Source organism: Macaca fascicularis, chromosome 11 (assembly GCF_037993035.2).
Source record: "Macaca fascicularis isolate 582-1 chromosome 11, T2T-MFA8v1.1".
NCBI classification, from domain to species: domain Eukaryota; kingdom Metazoa; phylum Chordata; class Mammalia; order Primates; family Cercopithecidae; genus Macaca; species Macaca fascicularis.
In genome coordinates, this window is record NC_088385.1 from 64561589 (window position 1) to 64579832 (window position 18244).

The 18244-nt window shown below is 50.5% G+C and overlaps 3 protein-coding genes and 1 long non-coding RNA gene across 6 annotated transcripts; 2 read left to right on the plus strand and 2 right to left on the minus strand.

The window, feature by feature from the left end:
* Positions 1-319: 319 nt before the first annotated feature.
* LOC141408070 (uncharacterized) lies at positions 320-1111 on the minus strand. Its single transcript, XR_012420421.1, has 2 exons — positions 954-1111; positions 320-494 (listed from the first exon to the last, which is right to left on the minus strand). It is a non-coding gene; the product is annotated as an uncharacterized lncRNA (long non-coding RNA).
* A 1199-nt stretch (positions 1112-2310) lies between these two features.
* TSPAN31 (tetraspanin 31) lies at positions 2311-5343 on the plus strand. Of its 2 annotated transcripts, none has more exons than XM_005571383.5 (6): positions 2311-2491; positions 3032-3199; positions 3456-3536; positions 3869-4000; positions 4304-4417; positions 4504-5343. In XM_005571383.5, the coding sequence occupies exons 1-6, from the start codon at positions 2429-2431 to the stop codon at positions 4576-4578; spliced, it is 633 nt and encodes a 210-aa protein (XP_005571440.1). In that variant the 5' UTR covers positions 2311-2428; the 3' UTR covers positions 4579-5343. The 2 variants fall into 2 exon arrangements, with proteins under 2 accessions (XP_005571440.1, XP_045221453.1); XM_045365518.3 differs by lacking the exon at positions 2311-2491 and adding an exon at positions 2603-2672.
* A 187-nt stretch (positions 5344-5530) lies between these two features.
* Positions 5531-9595, minus strand: CDK4 (cyclin dependent kinase 4). Its single transcript, XM_045365516.3, has 8 exons — positions 9472-9595; positions 8798-9034; positions 8507-8642; positions 8222-8389; positions 7955-8064; positions 6741-6791; positions 6469-6604; positions 5531-5905 (listed from the first exon to the last, which is right to left on the minus strand). The coding sequence occupies exons 2-8, from the start codon at positions 9013-9015 to the stop codon at positions 5813-5815; spliced, it is 912 nt and encodes a 303-aa protein (XP_045221451.1). The 5' UTR covers positions 9016-9034; positions 9472-9595; the 3' UTR covers positions 5531-5812.
* Positions 9596-12379: 2784 nt separating this feature from the next.
* On the plus strand, positions 12380-17743 carry MARCHF9 (membrane associated ring-CH-type finger 9). 2 transcript variants are annotated; one of them, XM_005571387.5, is made up of 4 exons: positions 12380-13188; positions 14245-14400; positions 15441-15633; positions 15902-17743. In XM_005571387.5, the coding sequence occupies exons 1-4, from the start codon at positions 12832-12834 to the stop codon at positions 16234-16236; spliced, it is 1041 nt and encodes a 346-aa protein (XP_005571444.1). In that variant the 5' UTR covers positions 12380-12831; the 3' UTR covers positions 16237-17743. The 2 variants fall into 2 exon arrangements, with proteins under 2 accessions (XP_005571444.1, XP_073863414.1); XM_074007313.1 differs by lacking the exons at positions 15441-15633; positions 15902-17743 and adding an exon at positions 14604-14819 and having other exon boundaries at positions 12597-13188.
* Positions 17744-18244: the final 501 nt, after the last annotated feature.

The window sequence follows — 18244 nt, forward strand, 5'->3', positions numbered from 1 at the left end:
GTTGCAGTGCATTGCACTGCAGCCTGGGTGACTTAGTGAGACTCCATGTCAAAAATAAATAAATAAATAAATAGGCCAAGTGATTACGGGGAAAATGAGTTCTGAAGGAGGAAAGTAACCTATAAAAAGACAAAAACTACCATGTTCCATGTTCAATCAGTTTCATAATAATTAACATGTCTATAACACTTAATAGTTTACAACCTACTTTCATATATATTATCCTCATGACAGCCCTGAGGGGTAAGATTATTTATACCTATTCTGAATAAAAGGAAACTAAGGCTCAGAGAAGCCATTAAGAGGTGAAACAAAGACATGGATTTAGGTCTTCTGATTTTATTTTATTTTTAGTTTTTTATTGTTATTTTTTACCAAGCACATAAAGCCCAGATTGATTATAATTTTGATACTCCTTTCACTACACCACACAACCAAAATGCTTGTCAGCCAGTTCCCCTTCTAATACCATTGTCTTGCCCTTGATTTAGGACCTGAAAGAAAAGAAGGTAGATGAGGAATTGAAGGAGACAATGAAGATGGGAGTTGGGGTAGGAAGGGGATGTAGGTGGGGAGTGAGGGGGTGGGAGGTGGGAGGTAGTGGGTAGTTTGACTTAATTACTTTGTTTACACTGGACGCCTGTAATCCTAGCACTTTGGGAGGCCCAGGCAGGCAGATCACCTACGGTCAAGAGTTTGCCACCATCCTGGCCAACATGGCAAAACCCTGTCTCTACTAAAAATACAAAAAAAAAGCTGGGTGTGGTGGTGGGCAGCTGTAATTCCAGGTACTCGGGAGGCTGAGCCAGGCAGGAGAATTGTGTGAACCCGGGAGGTGGAGGTTGCAGTGAACTGAGATCGTGCCACTGCACTCCATCCTGGACTACAAAGGAAGACTCTGTCTCAAAATAATAATAATAATAATAATAATAATAATAATAATAATACATTACCTTGTTTCAAGACCCAAACACCTCTCTGGCCCTGTCAAATATGTCTTCTGCATACCTTTTTGATATTAATTTCTGAAAGTTTATATCAATACCGTGTAGTTACAGATAAGGGAATTAAGGTTGGAATTGCCCACAGGAACCTGTAAAATGACCTGAAAAGTAATAATTAACATTGAGTGTTTACTATGTGCCAGGTACTCTTCTAAGTATTCTACATATATTAACTCATTTAATTCTCACAACCCAAGAGGTAGGTGTGTTGTTATTTATCCCCATTTTACAGATGAGGAAACAGGCACAGACAGTTTCTAAGCGCCTGGCCAAAGGTTACACAGCTAGAAGTGGCAATCCAAGTGGCAATCTGACTGTGGCAGTAGACTATAGAATCTTAAGTACACACAAACATAAATCATTCTGTTGAGTTGATTAGAGGGTTTTCTTTTTTGTTCCTACTGTTTCTTTCTCCTGGGGAGAGAAGGATTATGCCTTTCCCTACCCCCGTGAAAAGGACGGTTTGTCAAAGCACTTACTAGATAATAAAGTTACTGATCAGTCCACCCGTAAGTGAAAAGGTGGAGACTCCTTCCCCTTATATTTATTTATATCCAAGACTCTTCCTCTTGCCTGTCATTTTTTGCAAGCCCTGGATCAGGCGTGTACTCTGAAAATGCTGAGCACACCCGTGTGTGCACTTGTGGCAATGCCACACACAGGAATGCGCTGGCCTGAGGCCGCTATTTCCACACTGAATTTCTGGTATATTCACACCCCTTTTAGGAGGGTATATGGTAGAGGACATGGGTACTGGCGGACACACAAACGTATGATGATTTGCTGGGTGTTGCTGTGTCCAATCCGCGGACTCTGTGGCCGGGCTAAATAAGCTCAATATGTGGCTCCTTTGGGTGTTCCCGAGCGTGACGCATTAACAAAACAATGGCGTCATCATGAAGTCACTGCAGCACAGGGGGAAGGGAGGGCGGAAGGGCCCTCCTTCTACCGGTGGAGCCCTTTCTGCCCAGCTCTCGGAGCGGCCCCCCACCTGCCCCTCCCGCCGTGTCCCCTTCACCTAAATTCCTCCAGAGCCGTCTCCCTCGAATTAGCCCTCTCCTAACTCCGACCACAGAAAGCTCAGCTTTCAACTCAAGCTTTTGGAGTTTAGACTGTTGTCCCTGAGAGAATCTCTAGAAGCCCTGCCCCTAGTTTTCAGTTTCGCCCAATGAAAAAACAAGAGGAGGAGGACAGAAGGCGGGTCAGTGACGTAATGCGGGCTGATTGGCATGCAGGCCTTGGACGTCCAGGATTAGCCACGCATTTCGCCAATCCAGAGGCAGGGGAGGGACGGTGCAGGCGCAGAGAATTGGGTTTGGCTGGCCTCGATTTAAAGAGACAGAAGCTGTCGGGGTCCTGGAAGACGGTCCCCAATACCCTCCCCCCAAGTCCTTGGGACCACTTGGGTCCTCAGAGCTGGGGAGATGGTTTGCGGCGGCTTTGCCTGCTCCAAGAATGCGCTTTGCGCTCTCAACGTGGTCTACATGGTGAGGTTTTGGAGGTGGGGGAAGCTTTCGGGCGGAAAGGCCCCGTGGGGAGAATCTCCAGGGTACTTCCGTTGGGGAAAGGGGTGTATAGGGGTTCCGGGAAGATTCCCAGGAACTTCCGGCGAAGAGGGAATTCCTGGGGACTTCCGTGGGAGAGGGAAGACTACCGGTTGATGAAGGGGTTTGTCTGGGGGTGGGGGAATGAACTTAAGGCCGTGGGCATAAGTTCCATCCCTCCCTCCTTTGAACCTCAGTTTCTCCCAAAGTAGAAGTGATAGGATGATCCTGAGGGTTCAGCTTTTGTATTCATAGTACTATCCCTGCCACCCCCTATACCCCATCCCAGCCATTCTAACCTTTGGGAATGCCCAGGGATGCTCCTGGTGGCGATAGCACCACCCCCGCCCCGCCCACCCCCCTCCCTCCCATTCACACACCATTCTATTATTCCTTCCCCACCCCCGCCCCCAAGTCCTCTTGTAATGGCCTTGGGCCGTGCTCATGCTAGAATTTTTGAGATGTATCCTGCTTTCTTTGTAGCTGGTGAGCTTGTTGCTCATTGGAGTGGCTGCTTGGGGCAAGGGCCTGGGTCTGGTGTCCAGCATCCACATCATCGGCGGAGTCATTGCTGTGGGAGTCTTCCTTCTCCTTATCGCAGTGGCTGGACTGGTGGGTGCTGTCAACCACCACCAAGTCCTGCTGTTCTTTGTATCCTAACCTGAAGTGATGGGGGCAACTGGGCTCTTGGGAGGGCTGTCATCTATGGAAGATGTTAAAAGGGTAGGGGACCTCAGGGATTTTGGACATGTCTCCTTGCCCTGCCCTGTCCCATAATCTACGAAACAAGAGCTGATTTTATTGCTTTCAATTTGACATGGTGGTATAAGTTCTATGAACAGATGAGACCAGTTATAGATGGAACATAAAGGAATCTAGGACTTTTTTCCATAACCTTTCCTCTCAGTACATGATCATCCTTGGTTTGGTCTTCATCTTCCAATTTGTAATCTCTTGCTCATGTCTGGCTATTAACCGAAGCAAACAGGTAAGACAGTACCCTTTCAAGTACTTACTTGCTTTTTAAAATTTTCCTCTTAACCTCAAACTCCTTCCTTAGTCTGGCCCCAGCTACCCAAAGATCATCCTTAGGTGCACTGCTTCTGGCCCCTTGGGCTATTTGCTTCCTCTGGAATGTCTGGTTAATTTTTCATGAGGATGATCTAGAGAACCTGAAAAGGTAGATATGTATTGTGTCTATAATTGTGGCACACCATTATGCTTCTGGTTGACTTCTTTTGCTGGACTAGGGAAATTGAGGCACTTGAACTGATACTGGGATGTAGGGAGACTTAATTTCTCTCTGCCCATATCCTCCAGACAGATGTCATCAATGCTTCTTGGTGGGTCATGAGCAACAAGACTCGGGATGAACTGGAAAGAAGTTTTGATTGTTGTGGCTTATTCAACCTCACAACCCTGTACCAACAAGATTATGATTTCTGCACTGCAGTGAGTGTGTTGGGGGTGGTGCAGCAGGCAGGGGAGGTAGGAAACTGGGTAAGGACAATGCCCAAGTTGGCAAATTTAGTTCGAATGTCATTGTTTCTCGAGAAGCCCTCTTGTATTGGGGCTGTGTATTGGTGGGGGGTGGGGGTGGATAAAGAGGCTGGGGAATTAGCCAAGTCGGATTTTAGTTTGTAGGACGCTGGTCAGATAACAGGAAAGTTTCTAGAGACATTCGGCATAGGTATTGGTGACTAGCAACTTTACATTAGCAACTTTGCATTCTTCACACACACGTTTTATCCTCAGATCTGCAAGAACCAGAGCCCCACATGCCAGATGTGTGGAGAAAAGTTTCTTAAGCATTCAGATGAAGCCCTGAAAATCCTAGGGGGTGTTGGACTCTTCTTTAGCTTTACAGAGGTACATTCTCCAGTTTCCTCACGCACATCCTTTTCAACTTGAGACTGAGAATTGATTGATGCTTCTCTCTCCCTTTGTTCCTACAGATCCTTGGTGTTTGGCTAGCAATGAGATTTCGGAATCAGAAGGATCCTAGAGCCAACCCCAGTGCCTTTCTATGAGACTTTGGATCCTTCTGACTTCTCTTCTGCTCTAAGCTTTCTCTTCCTCCCTTAGGGAATATCTAGGGTCTGTAACCATTTTGGTTTGAGAAAAAGGAAAGGCCCCTTGTCAAATCCTCTAAAATTGATGGAATAGCAAGACTTTATGGCTTGACATATTTTAGTGGGAGCCAGACTATAAGGAATAAAAGGAAAAACTTTCTCCCTCTCTCTCCAAGAGGATATGGGAAGCTTCTGAGGGTACATAGGATAGGCTGGAGTCATTCTTAGCTGTTTCCCCTCCTCCGTCCATATGCTGGATCACCTCAACATACTCTGGGGTGTGGCTCTAAGGGTAAATCAGGGACAGAGCCAAGGAGAAAACCACCAAGAGCTCTTTCCTGTAATAAGCAGGACCCAGTTTGAGAAAGTTCAGTGAATATAAAAAAGCCATTTAAAAATCTATATATATATATATTTTTTTTTTGACATTGAGTCTTGCTCTGTTGCCCAGGCTGGAGTGCAATGGCATGATCTCAGCTCACTGCAACCTCTGCCTCCCGCGTTCAAGCGATTCTCCTGCCTCAATCTCCCAAGTAGCTGGGATTACAGGTGTGCGCCACCACGCCCGGCTAATTTTGTATTTTTAGTAGAGACAGGGTTTCACCATGTTAGTCAGGCTGGTCTCGAACTCCTGACCTCAGGTGATCCACCCGCGTTGGCCTCCCAAAGTGCTGAGATTATAGGTGTGAGCCACCGTGCCCCGCCCTAAAATCCATATTCAAAGAAGCAATTTCTGTTCCTTTCTAAGCTTTGTCAGTCAAGGGGCTCCACTGACTTGCTAGGCCCTGTAACTTAACCAGTCTTTAAGGTTTTGCAGGAAAGTCCCTTCTTCCAAGTGGTTATTCCAAATCGCACAATGGCAAAGCCAAACAGAGGAAGAAACATTAAAAAAAAAAAAAAAAGACCATTATTTCTTTGTTTTGTTTTTCCTGTATAAAAAAGGACCCCAAATATAAAGGTAGGGAGAGGGACAAGTGGGAACATACCCCTTAGTGTAGAGAAATAGTGGGGCAGGAGAAGGAGAAGCCTCAAAAGGAGAGGTAGGAGGGAAATGTTAAGGCAGCAAAGTAATCTCTGTAGAAAGATGGAGGAGGAGCCTCCACAGCTTCAGAGATAAAGGCAAAGATTGCCCTCTCAGTGTCCAGAAGGGAAATGGCAGCTTTTCTTCCTTCCATGGCAGCCACTCCATTGCTCACTCCGGATTACCTTCATCCTTATGTAGATAAGAGTGCTGCAGAGCTCGAAAGGCAGAGATTCGCTTGTGTGGGTTAAAAGTCAGCATTTCCTGAGGGGAGAGCCAAAGGTCAGAAAACCATGAAGAAAACTGAGAGAGACTTCTACCCACCCATGACAATACCTGGGATGAGCTCTCTTCTTTTCTTTCTTTTTTTTTTTTTGAGACAGAGTCTTGCTCTGTTGCCCAGGCTGGAGTGCAATGGTATGATCTCAGCTCACTGCAACCTCTGCCTCCAGAGTTCAAGTGATTCTCCTGCCTCAGCCTCCCAAGTAGCTGGGATTACAGGCGTGCACCACCACGCCCGGCTTATTTTTGCATTTTTAGTAGAGACAAGGTTTCAACACGTTGGCCAGGCTGGTCTCCCAACTTCTGACTTCAGGTGATCTGCCCACCTTGGCCTCCCAAAGTGCTGGGATTACAGGCGTGAGCCACCACGCCCAGCCAGGATGGGTTCTCTTCCACATCCCTCTCTGTGGGTGGCCATCTGCAGCTGTAATAAAAACTACAGCCCATCTACCAACCAAGTTTCATTAACCACAGTGGCCAGGGCCCTGCACACTGCTCTATTTCTTTCCCCAGTCTCTCCCTATGCCCACAGCCATCTCCAGTACCAGCAGCAGCTGTGCTCCCGACTCCTCCATCTCAGGTACCACCGACTGCACTGGGCGGGGCCCTCTGGGGGGAAAGGCTCCACGGGGCAGGGATACATCTCGAGGCCAGTCATCCTCTGGAGGCAGCCCAATCAGGCTGTGGGGGACAGGAGAACTCTGGTCAGGAGGGTCCTCCAGTTCCCATCCCCATGGGCAGAGCCAGTTGCCATCCTGGGCTTAGCAGAAAGAGGACTGAGAATAGAAAATCTTTTTCTCCCCCGTTGGTCACTTACTCAAAGATTTTGCCCAACTGGTCAGCTTCAGAGTTTCCACAGAAGAGAGGCCTAAGGTGAGAAGGGACATAAGGTAGCAGTCATTTTCAAAGATATCTTAGTTGAATGGTTACTGCTTAGTGGCCCAAAATAGAAAGCACAGGGAATAAAGGTCGATAATTCCAGCACTTTGGGATGCTGAGGTGAGAGGACTGCTTGAGCCCAGGAGTTCCAGATCAGCCTGGGCAAGCAAGACCTTGTCTCTTAAAAAAAAAAAAAAAAAAAAATTGCTGGGCACAGTGGCTCACGCCTGTAATCCCAGCACGTTAGGAGGCTGAGGCAGGCGGATCATGAGGTCAAGAGATTGAGACCATCCTGGCCAACATGGTGAAACCCCGTCTCTACTAAAAATACAAAAATTAGCTGGACGTGGTGGCACGCACCTGTAGTCCCAGCTACTTGGGAGGCTGAGTCAGGAGAATCACTTGAACCTGGGAGGCGGAGGTTGCAGTGAGCTGAGATCGCACCACTGCACTCCAGCCTGGCGACAAGGCGAGACTCCGTCTCAAAAAAAAAAAAAAAAGCCAGTCATGGTGGCATGCACCTATAGTTTCTGCTACTCAGGAGGCTGAGACGGGAGAATTGCTTGAGCCCAGGAGATAGAGGCTACAGTGAGCTGTAATTGGGCCATTGCACTCCAGCCTGGGTGACAGAGTGAAACCTTATTGCAAAAATAAATAAATAAATAAAAGAGAATAAAGGGATATGAAGTTCCTAATTCTAGAGCATTTCAGAGCTTTCTGCTATGGGCAAAGTAGTCAGTAGTATGCAAGTAAAAGAATGGGGCCAGGTCCAGTAGTTCACGCTTGTAATCCCAGCACTTTGGGAGATAGCGGTGGGAGGACTGCTTGAGTACAAGAGTTCAAGACCAGCCTGGGCAATATACTGAGACCCCCCCCCTCTACAGAAATATTAAAAAACTAGCTGGGCATGGAGTGTCAGCTACTTGGGAGGCTGAGATGGGAGGATCACTTGAGCCCAGGAGGTTGACACTGCAGTGAGCTGTGATCATGCCATTGCAATCCAGCCTGAGCAACAAAGCAAGCCCTGGTCTCAAAAAAAAAAAAAAAAAAGAAAAAGAAAAAGAAAAAGAAAGAATGGGCAGGGTGTGGACGTGGTTTATGAACAAGCAATTTGGGGAATTCAAGGTGGTCCAGGGTATGTGGGTCCCATACTTTCGACGAAACATCTCTGCAAAGATACAGCCAACACTCCACATGTCCACAGGTGTTGCATATGTGGACTGCAGAAGAACTTCGGGAGCTCGGTACCAGAGTGTAACAACCTAAAGAGAATAGGAAGAATGGATGGGGACTCCATGGGTTACCACAAAACACAACTTGCTTGACTGAACACATGAAGCACATGACTTCTCAATTGCTACAGGCAATCACTCTCCTACTCCCAACCAGAACCCATTTTGGTACCATCTTTCTACTGACCACGGGTGTAAGTGCCATCTGGTAGCTGTAGATTCTGGCCAGGCCAAAGTCAGCCAGCTTGACTGTTCCACCACTTGTCACCAGAATGTTCTCTGGCTTCAGATCTCGGTGAACGATGCAATTTGCATGAAGGAAATCTAGGCCTCTTAGAAACTGGCGCATCAAATCCTAGTTTAGAAGGGGGAGGTACAGATGCACTGGAAACTAGGCACCATACCTGAAATCCCAGGAGGTTTTACTACAAAGGTCCCAATCCACCTCTCAATGCCTACCAAGCCCACTCACCTTGATGGTCTCGGCTGGCAAGCCTGGTGGGGGTGCTTTGTCCAGATACGTCCTTAGGTCTTGGTCTACATGCTCAAACACCAGGGTTACCTTGATCTCCCGGTCAGTTCGGGATGTGGCACAGACGTCCATCAGCCTGGCCAGAGTAAATGCTCACTTTTCAATCCCCTTTAACCCAACATGGCCTCTCATTATTTCCTCAGGGTCCCCACTTCTCTACAGATCACCACACCCCACCTATAGGCTGTCTTTTCCCTTTACTCCCCACTCCCCTCGTCACCACCTTCTCACCGGACTACATTGGGATGTTCAAAAGCCTCCAGTCGCCTCAGTAAGGCCACCTCCCGAACTGTGCTGATGGGAAGGCCTCCTCCAGCTCCTCCTCCATTGGGGACTCTCACACTCTTGAGGGCCACAAAGTGGCCACTGTGGGGATCACGGGCCTTGTACACTGTCCCATAGGCACCGACACCAATTTCAGCCACTGGCTCATATCGAGAGGTAGCCATTCTCAGATCAAGGGCGACCCTACAATCACAGACTCCTATCACCAAAAGTCCCTTACAGAATTAGCATGGTATGAGCCTGCAGCAACAAAAGGACTCCCAAAAAAAAGCACAAAGAGCAACACTAGCATCCCATCCCCCGCTCGCAGCCTTCCTTGGGGCCGGCCCCAGAGATAACACAATGACTCAATACCAACCCCTCCAGCCACGTGAGGCCCTGCAATAAAAAACGCATTTTCCTTTGGGACAATCGCGCCCTGCACAAAGATCACACATGACACATGCCTTGCATCAAAGATCCTACACCTCAGTCCCTAAAATTATACTTTCCCATGACCACAAAGGCCCCACTTCCCGCCCTTGAGCGACCCCTCCATAACCAGCTCGAGAAACGAACGCGTGGAAAACTGTGAGGGGGGCGGGCACTGGTTCTCATTCCCGGGAAGGGACTGCACTTACCTCACGCCAGGCCGGGGTGCTGCGGGGGCGGCCCGTTATCGGGGCCCCGGAGCTGGTTCCTACGGCCCCATACACCCAAGCTCGGTCCGGGGCAGCTGGACGCAGAGGGCCCGACCATAGACACAGGCCGCAAGCTAGAGAGGCCCCCTCACCCCCACCCTCACCATGTGACCAGCTGCCAAAGAGGCGCGCGGAAACTGGGAGGGCGGGGCGAACGCCGGACGTTCTGGGCACGTGACTGCCACCCATGCGCGGAGGGGTGGCCAGGAGCCGCTTTGACGGGGAGGAGGGCGAAGAGTGTAAGGGGGCGGAGGGGCGATGGTAGCCACGTGATCTGTTGCTATCACACGTGACCGCTTGACATTGCTCTGAGGAGCAGAGGTGTGGTTACGCGGCGGGCACATGACTGGCTGCCACAACCCCCGCCGCGGGGGGGCGCGGTAAGGGGACAAGAGAGGGTGGAGCCCGAGGCGGTGCCATGGCAACCTAGGCCACCCAGAGCCCAACTCCCGGCTGAAGGATTGTCTCACTACCGGTCTGAAGGCTGAACTCCAGTCTCACTACCGGTCTTTCAGCCTGTCTACATTGGGGAGGGAATGGGAGTTGGGGTACCAGAGGTGATGCTGTCACCTTTTCGCTCCACCATGATAAAACATACTCTCATTTGTGTCATTGATTCATTCATTAATTCTACAACATTTTACTGAGTGCTTGCTTCCAGTGTGTATGTGGGTTTTTATTTTGTTTTGTTTCTGGTGTCTGTCACTGGCCCTTTAAAGTAGTGGTACGACTATCTAGAAAGATGTAGCCAACAATGGGGTCTTCTAAAATAGGGAGTAAACAATGCCCATTTGAGGGCAAAACTACGATTAAAGGACGGACAGAAGGCAGATTAATACAGTAATCCAACAGGTTCAGTGACAAGGTAATGCCCCCTCTTTTCTCAACTTCCAAATCTCCCTGGGAGTGTTAATGCAAAGACCTGAGGCCATCTGGCAGAGAAGTTATTAATGAGCAGGAGACAGGAATACTTGACCTTTAAGTTTTTTTTTTCCCCAGTAGGACGGTTCTATGATTATGTGATATTTTTATATGTGTATATATACTTCTATGTATATATGTATGTATATATTATTTATTACATGTAATATATAAGATGGATACAGGAGTGTACATGTGCAAGAAAGTTACCACCACACCCCCTGCACCCTCCAGACCACCACAATGAATGAAAATGACATGTCTCCTTCTGTAAACCTTGTGACTGCTCATTTGGAGTCATTGTGCTTCCCTCTTTTTCCCTAGTGCCTCTTTCTTAGCACTTAGCGGTGTCCAGAACACACTTTTTCCCAAATGGCCTCTGCCCACAGACACCGAGGTAGACGTAGGTAGATTTCTCCTACTTTCTTTGTTTTATTGGCTCCAAGGTCTTCATGTCCTAGCCCTTTGAGGGTATGGGAGTAAAGGAGGAAAGCGGTTAGTGTCTCATTTGTGAGAATTTGTGTAAAATCTAAAGCCATTTTATTACCCTATTTGCCACTCCTTCCACTCTAACTTGTTTTCCTTAACCATCTGGCTGAGAATATAAGAGTTCAAACTAGAAGATGAATATAAACCGTGATTTAGAGCAAAATGGAATACATGTTAATACAGATGCCCCCTCTTTCCATCCTGATACTTGTAGTCCTGGGCCCCTCCTGGCAAGGGCAGCTGAAACACTAGTAAGAAAAATCTCAAGGACTGAACTGACTAAGGGGCTCAAGAGGTGAATGTTTTATTGGCTACCTTGCTAGGGGTGGGTGCTTTGTAAGCCTTCTGGAGGCGAAGATAAGTGTCTAAGTGTTTCAAACTCCCTTCCCACACCAGCATTCCCCACTTCAGCCTCACCTTCCACATAAGCCCTTCGCACCTTACTCTCTTTACAACAGAAGCCGTCTTCTCTGTCTGCTTGGGTCCCAGCCTCTTTTTCTGATTCATTCATTAGTCCATCCAAAACATTTGAATACTTCATGGGAACATTACTGTCTCTCCATCACTTTCTATTGAAGAACCTTAATTTGGCAGTCTGTCCCAGGCTCTGTCCCCTCCCTTCTTCTGTTAATTACTCTTTCACTAATTAATTTTTTTCCCAGTGCGTTTGACCCAATGAGCTCCCCTGGAATCCCTTTTCCCTCAGCTTTGCAAAGGGAAGGAGAGGGAGAATGTAAGTGTAAGGCAGAAAAAAATGTGATGAGGGTAGAGCTTTTTCTCAGAGTGAAGGCTCCATAAGAGCAAAGGGTAAGTGTGTGCGTTGTTCACTTCAATGTAGTGGAGGTGAGGGCAGGAGAGTACCAGGAAAGACACTCCCATCCCTTTAGCACTTCTACCTCCCCTGCTCACTCACCTCCTTCACACATTACAATCACAGGCTTCTGTTTCTCAGACAACGCGACTCCATTCCTTACACACCGCTCTTTCCCAGTCCCCATCGAGCACACTTTTCAGCCCTTTGGGTAAAGTGTATATTGCTTGAGTCCCTCCCTTGCCCATGTACCTCCTTCACACCTCCGACGCTTTAACAGCTCTTTCTTTGCACATTCCCATTTTGCACAAGCCTCTCCCTCCCCGGTACACCTGCGTCCTTTGACCACTCACCTTCCATGCTCACCCGTTCATCTCCCACTCCCAGACACACACCTAGTCTATTCGTGTGCACACTCCCCTTCCTTGGCCACTCCCCTTCCTCCACCCTCTTCGGGCTCTCACACTTGCCCCCGCCCCTGGGGACACCTGCTCGTGCGGGGCAGGGCGGGGATGCGCAGCCGCGGCCCCTTCTGCTCTCCCCCTCCCCGCCTCGCCCCTCCCTCCATCCTTCACCCGCTCCCCGGCGCCCGCCCCGCCCGCCCCGCCCGCCCGCCGCTCCGGGGGGGTCTCCGCCGCCGCCGCCGCCGGAAGGAGCCGCCATTTGCCACCGCCGAGCGCACGGGCCGAGCCAAGCCTGATCCCGGAGCCGGAGGGGGACTGGGACCGGGAGGACGGCGATGGGGGGCGGCCCCGCCGCAGGAGGACCCGGGCGCGTAACCCCGGGGGCCCGGCCCGCTCCGGACCCAGACCCGCGGGGTGCGGCACCCTGAGCCCCCCTCCCCGCCTCCTGCCCTGGCCATGGCCGCCCACCCCGCCGCCCCCGGGCCGCCAGCCCCCTCGGCCCCGTAAGCACCGGAGTCCCGGCTGTGACAGCAGTGAACGGCGGTCGCAGGCCCGGAAGACCCCGGCCCGGCTCGGCTCTCCAGCGCGCGCCCCCTTCCCAGCCTTGTCCTCTCCCCTCCCCCCGCCGCCAGCGAGCCCCCCTTGCACGCCGCCCCCCGCCCCAGCGCCCGGACGATGCTCAAGTCTCGGCTCCGCATGTTTCTGAACGAGCTGAAGCTGCTGGTTCTGACAGGCGGGGGGCGGCCCCGGGCCGAGCCGCAGCCCCGGGGGGGCGGGGGAGGCGGCTGCGGCTGGGCGCCCTTCGCTGGCTGCTCCACCCGGGACGGCGACGGCGACGAGGAGGAGTACTACGGGTCGGAGCCGCGGGCTCGGGGCCTGGCCGGCGACAAGGAGCCGCGGGCCGGACCCCTGCCGCCGCCCGCGCCGCCGCTGCCGCCCCCGGGCGCACTGGACGCCCTGTCGCTCAGCAGCAGCCTGGACAGCGGACTCCGAACCCCTCAGTGCCGGATCTGCTTCCAGGGCCCGGAGCAGGTCAGGCCTGGGCACCTGGCCGGGCGCGGAGGGGTGGGGGCGCGCACCTGGGGTGTCAGCGGAGACTGCGAGCAGAGGCGGTGCCTAAGGAGGCTGGGCGGGCCCCAGGACCCGGAGTGGGAATGGGGTGAGGTGGAGTGGGAATGGGGTGAGGCCGAGGGGCTGGCAGGGGACTCCTGGAGCGCTTGTTTGTGTTGGAGGGTCAAGGGTCCCCAGGAAGTGGTGGGGCTTTCTCCCCGGAGAGCACAAAATCCATCTCACCCATTAACAGGGACTGCTGTTCTTTCCTATTTGCCTCGCCCCAGGGTCTCGTAAGCTGAGGGGACCTGTTCTCTTGCAGGTGGGCAGAAAAGAGTGCTTCTGTGCCCACCTAGAAGGGAGGGGCCCAGCCAGCGCCCTTGCTTAGCTCAGTATTTCTCCCTATGGGGTACTTTTTTTCACTTCCCATCCTGCAACTTTCTATCTCATTCTAAAGAGTATTCTTTGTTAAAATTTTATGGGCAAAGTTGTCCCAGAATAGTGCTAGGAGGGTGTCTCTGTAGTGAGAATTGATTCCTTGATTAAAGGGAAACACCCTTCACTTCCACCTCCGGAATTTCTCCCTTTTAATACGTGGAAACCGAGGACCGTAACCCATCCCAGTTTGCACCAGATCTGTGAAGTAACTTTACAGTGATGGGGTGGGGGAAGGAAAACATGGCTCAGAAGCTCTAACCCTCTCCTCCCTCCAGATCCTAAGAGGAAGCCTTTCCTTTGAGAAGTCTTAAAGACCACCCATTCCAAATTCTAGGAAAAGAGAAGATCCAGTCCTTCTCCCCTCTAATCCCCCCATCCCTTTCCATCCCTCATCTCTTTGGTATGGGAAGTTTCCCTTGATCTCCAAGGGAAACTTATTTTCTGTTGCAGCCTTACTTAGCCTCTTGCCCTGTCTTGGGTGAAAGGCCTGAGTTTTTTAACGTGGGCAAGTGACCTGAAGAGGTTTCCCTGTCTGGGAGCGCGGCCGAGTGGGGTCGGGGTGGTGATGGCTGACAGGGTCCCTCCTCACTCTTCCTCCAGGGGGAGCTCTTGAGCCCCTGCCGCTGCGACGGCTCAGTGCGCTGCACGCACCAGCCCTGCCTCATCCGCTGGATTAGCGAGAGGGGCTCCTGGAGCTGTGAGCTCTGCTACTTCAAGTACCAGGTCCTGGCGATCAGCACCAAGAACCCACTGCAGGTGAGGTGCAAGGAGAGGACTCAGAGACTGGGCGGGGACTTTTTAGCTATTGGAATGAGGAACCTTCCAGGAGGCCTATTTCATTTACTCTTTTCCCAAAGCCACCCTTCCCCACCAATTACTGCAGTCGCCTGTGTGTCTGTATATCCTTCCTCCCTTAATTTATTCACAAAAACATTTACAGGGTGCCACTTATATTCCAGGCACTGTTCTAGGCACTGGAATAACCACCACTCCCCACCCGACACACACACACAGACACAGAAAAGAAAAAGAAAACAGAAAAAATGCCGGGCGCGGTGGCTCATGCCTGTAATCCCAGCACTTTGGGAGGCCGAGGCGGGCGGATCACAAGGTCAAGAGTTTGAGACCAGCCTGGCCAACATGGTGAAACCCCGTCTCTACTAAGAATACAAAAATTAGCGGGGCGTGGTGGCGCTTGCCTGTAATCCCAGCTGCTCGTGAGGCTGAGGCAGGAGAATCCTTGAGCCTGGGAGGCAGAGGTTGCAGTGAGCCGAGATAACAGCCACTGCACTCCAGCCTGGGCAATAGAGCAAGACTCCGTCTCGAAGGAAAAAAAAAGAAAAAGAAAAGAAAACATGATGTTGATGATGATAGCAAACGTGTAGTGTTTTCTGTGTCAAGTTTTGGTGTGTATTAACTCTTTTAATCTTCACAATAATCTTATTAGTTAGATACTGTTATTATCCCCTCTTACAAATGAGGATACTGATGCACAAAGATTTGAAAACTTACCCAAGGTTACTTAGCCAGTAAGTGATGGAGTCAAGATTTGGGATTCAAATCTAGATGTTTTGGTTTCAGAGCACTTGCCCAATCCTGCCTTTTTAAAATAAGACAGACAAATGGTGTCAGACAAGTGCCACGTTCTAGATTTAATGAAGGCACAGAGAAGACAGATGTTGATCCTGCCTGAAGGTTTTAGGGAAGGTTACTGGAGCACCCTGCTTTTCAGGGCCACCCATCACCTGGCCCTCCATCCCTTTCTGGGACTCTTTGGAGCCCTTTCTCCCACACAGTGGCAGGCCATCTCCCTGACGGTCATCGAGAAGGTCCAGATTGCTGCCATAGTCCTGGGCTCGCTCTTCCTGGTTGCCAGCATCTCCTGGCTCATCTGGTCCTCACTCAGCCCTTCAGCCAAGTGGCAACGACAGGATCTGCTCTTTCAGATCTGCTACGGCATGTATGGCTTCATGGATGTCGTCTGCATAGGTGAGGGCACCTCTCTCCTTTACCTGCTCTGTATCTTCCTCTTACACACCTGACTCCCCTGCCCATCCCCTCAGTTTCATGGCCTTATTTTCTGCCACTGGGGGCCTTTAGGGCTATCCTGGTGCCCCCTCAACCCACTTCCCTGCTTCTCCAGGGCCCTTTGCAACTGTATCTTCTCACTCTGAAGAAATGCTTGCTTAAGTACCTCTGGCCACAGTTAAGTATCTAGGCCACAGTTAACCCTGGATTTCTTATCCCTATTGCTCAGGCCTCATCATCCATGAAGGCTCCTCTGTCTACCGCATCTTCAAGCGCTGGCAGGCAGTGAACCAGCAGTGGAAGGTCCTAAATTATGACAAGACCAAGGACATAGGAGGAGATGCAGGGGGAGGGACGGCAGGGAAGCCGGGCCCCAGGACCTCACGGACAGGCCCCACCTCTGGGGCCACCAGCCGCCCCCCAGCTGCCCAGCGCATGCGGACGCTCTTGCCTCAGCGCTGCGGTTATACAATCTTGCACCTCCTTGGGCAGCTGCGGCCACCAGATACCCGTTCCAGCTCCCATTCTGGCCGAGAGGTTGTCATGAGGGTCACTACAGTCTGAACTGGACTCCAGGAGCAGGGATCTTGAGTCAATGCATCAGTCAGAGAAGAGCTCTCATGACTGCTGGAGGTACCAGCTCGACAAGGTGTTTGGGGCATGCTGCCCCCATCACCTAGGATCTCTGTGGGCAGCCTCAAGCTGGAGACATTGTCTGGCCTCACTGCCCACTGGGTAGAGACACCTGGATGACATTTCAGTACCCACTGGCAGCTTCTCACACTCATCCAGAGATGGCCGGTGGGCAGGCGGGAAGAGCAGCTTTCCTTCCCTGGAGAGAACCGTCTTTACCTCAGCTCCTAGGGCCTCCAGCCCCCCAGCTCCACCATGGCGACTTGGTGAAGGGGGACCAATGCCAGAAGAAAGGGGCTGTAGACCCCTATTCCCTACCCCATGGCCACAGGGCATCTGGCAATAAGACTAGTATACATTGACCTCCCGTTCCCTGCATGAGGGCGGGGGACTTCCCCCTGCTCCATCCCCCATTGCATGGGGGAAGGGCATAAAGAATCATTTATATGCACGTGGAGACTCCTTTCTCATCTGGGGCTTTTCTGGAGGGTTGGGAGGTGTGGGGAGGTTTCTCTGCACAGGTTGCAAATCCCAAATGCAGCAGTGGGTTCCGAGTTGTAGGTGTGACTCCCACTTGCTGGTGAATAATTCATGTTGGCTGCTAGGTGGCAGCGCTCAGAGGTATCTAAGGGGTAGATCTGAACCTGCCACCTATGAGTTGTATGATTTAGAAAAAAATCTCTTAGCTATGGTTTTCCTGTCTACCTCATAGGGTTGGAATAAGGATAAATGAGGGACAGGTTGGATGTCGTTGCAAAGAAAATCAGCAATGACATAAAGAGATTTCTAGACTAGTTGATGGTTCATTTATTTCAAATAGTAGCTGGTATAACAAATTCTAAAATGTGTTTTTCATCTGAAGTTGCACAGAATCTTGGAATTTTATGTTGAGTGACATAATAGGTATGGAAATATGAGGGAAAATAGACATTGCAAATGTGAAGCATGGTGATTATTTGTAAGAATGAGAACTCCTCTGACTAAATATTTGGGCCTATGGGCTGGGGAAGGCTGGAGCCATCCGCCTTGTTCTGGAGATCATCTGGGTTCTTTTAGCCCTTCTCAAGTACTGTGCTCACCCAGAAAAGCAGTGTGGAGTGAATTTGGACTCATTTGGAGTGAGATGGAGGGAACCCCCCCTCAGTTATGAGTCTCCAACCCCAGTTTAAGCTATTTATATGGCAGTTTAGGGTCACAGGTTTGATCCCGGTGTGCCCAGCTAGTGGTATTAATGGATGGCATTATGTTTGGAGGCAGCAGCATAGAGGACTGTTGTTTATAGAGAAAAGATTTGGGAAAGACTGGTTAAAATGTGGGTCAGCCTGAAGGCTGGGCACTTTCTTCTGTGACTTTGAGGTTGTGTATTATATGAATGATGCTGTTTTTTTTAAGTAAACCATTCATCAGCAATTAAATAATTCCTTCATTCACAGCTAAAGTTAGATCTGGAGGCCTTTCTTATTATTGATCCTTCTCTCAGGGAAGGTTCTGCTCTGCCTCCTTCCTCCCTGGGGATGTTTTGGAGAAAATGATTCTCTTGTAAAGGCCCACACATATACTTGCCCAGGAAACCTTGATCCCCTTGCCTCTCCCAAAAGGGGTCTTTGTCGCTGTCCATGGTGCTGGCATCCAGACTAACCTAGGGATGTAGGAACTAAAGCTGGACTGGGGTTCAAGTAATTTCAAAGTGTGGAAGTATATAACTTCCAATTTCTGAAGGAGTAGAGTGGATAGGGAGCTGAGACTGAGTCCTCCGTCTGCTTAGTAGGAAACTGTTTCCCCAGAGAGAGAACCCTCTATACCCCCCAAGTTGGGAGACAGAAAGGCCAGACTTTCCTGCTTTGCCATTCACAGAAGAGCTGGTGGGGACCAAATGGGGGATTGCAAATCAGAGTGACTACTATTATCTATACTGGCAGGTAGGGCTCAGGCATATAGG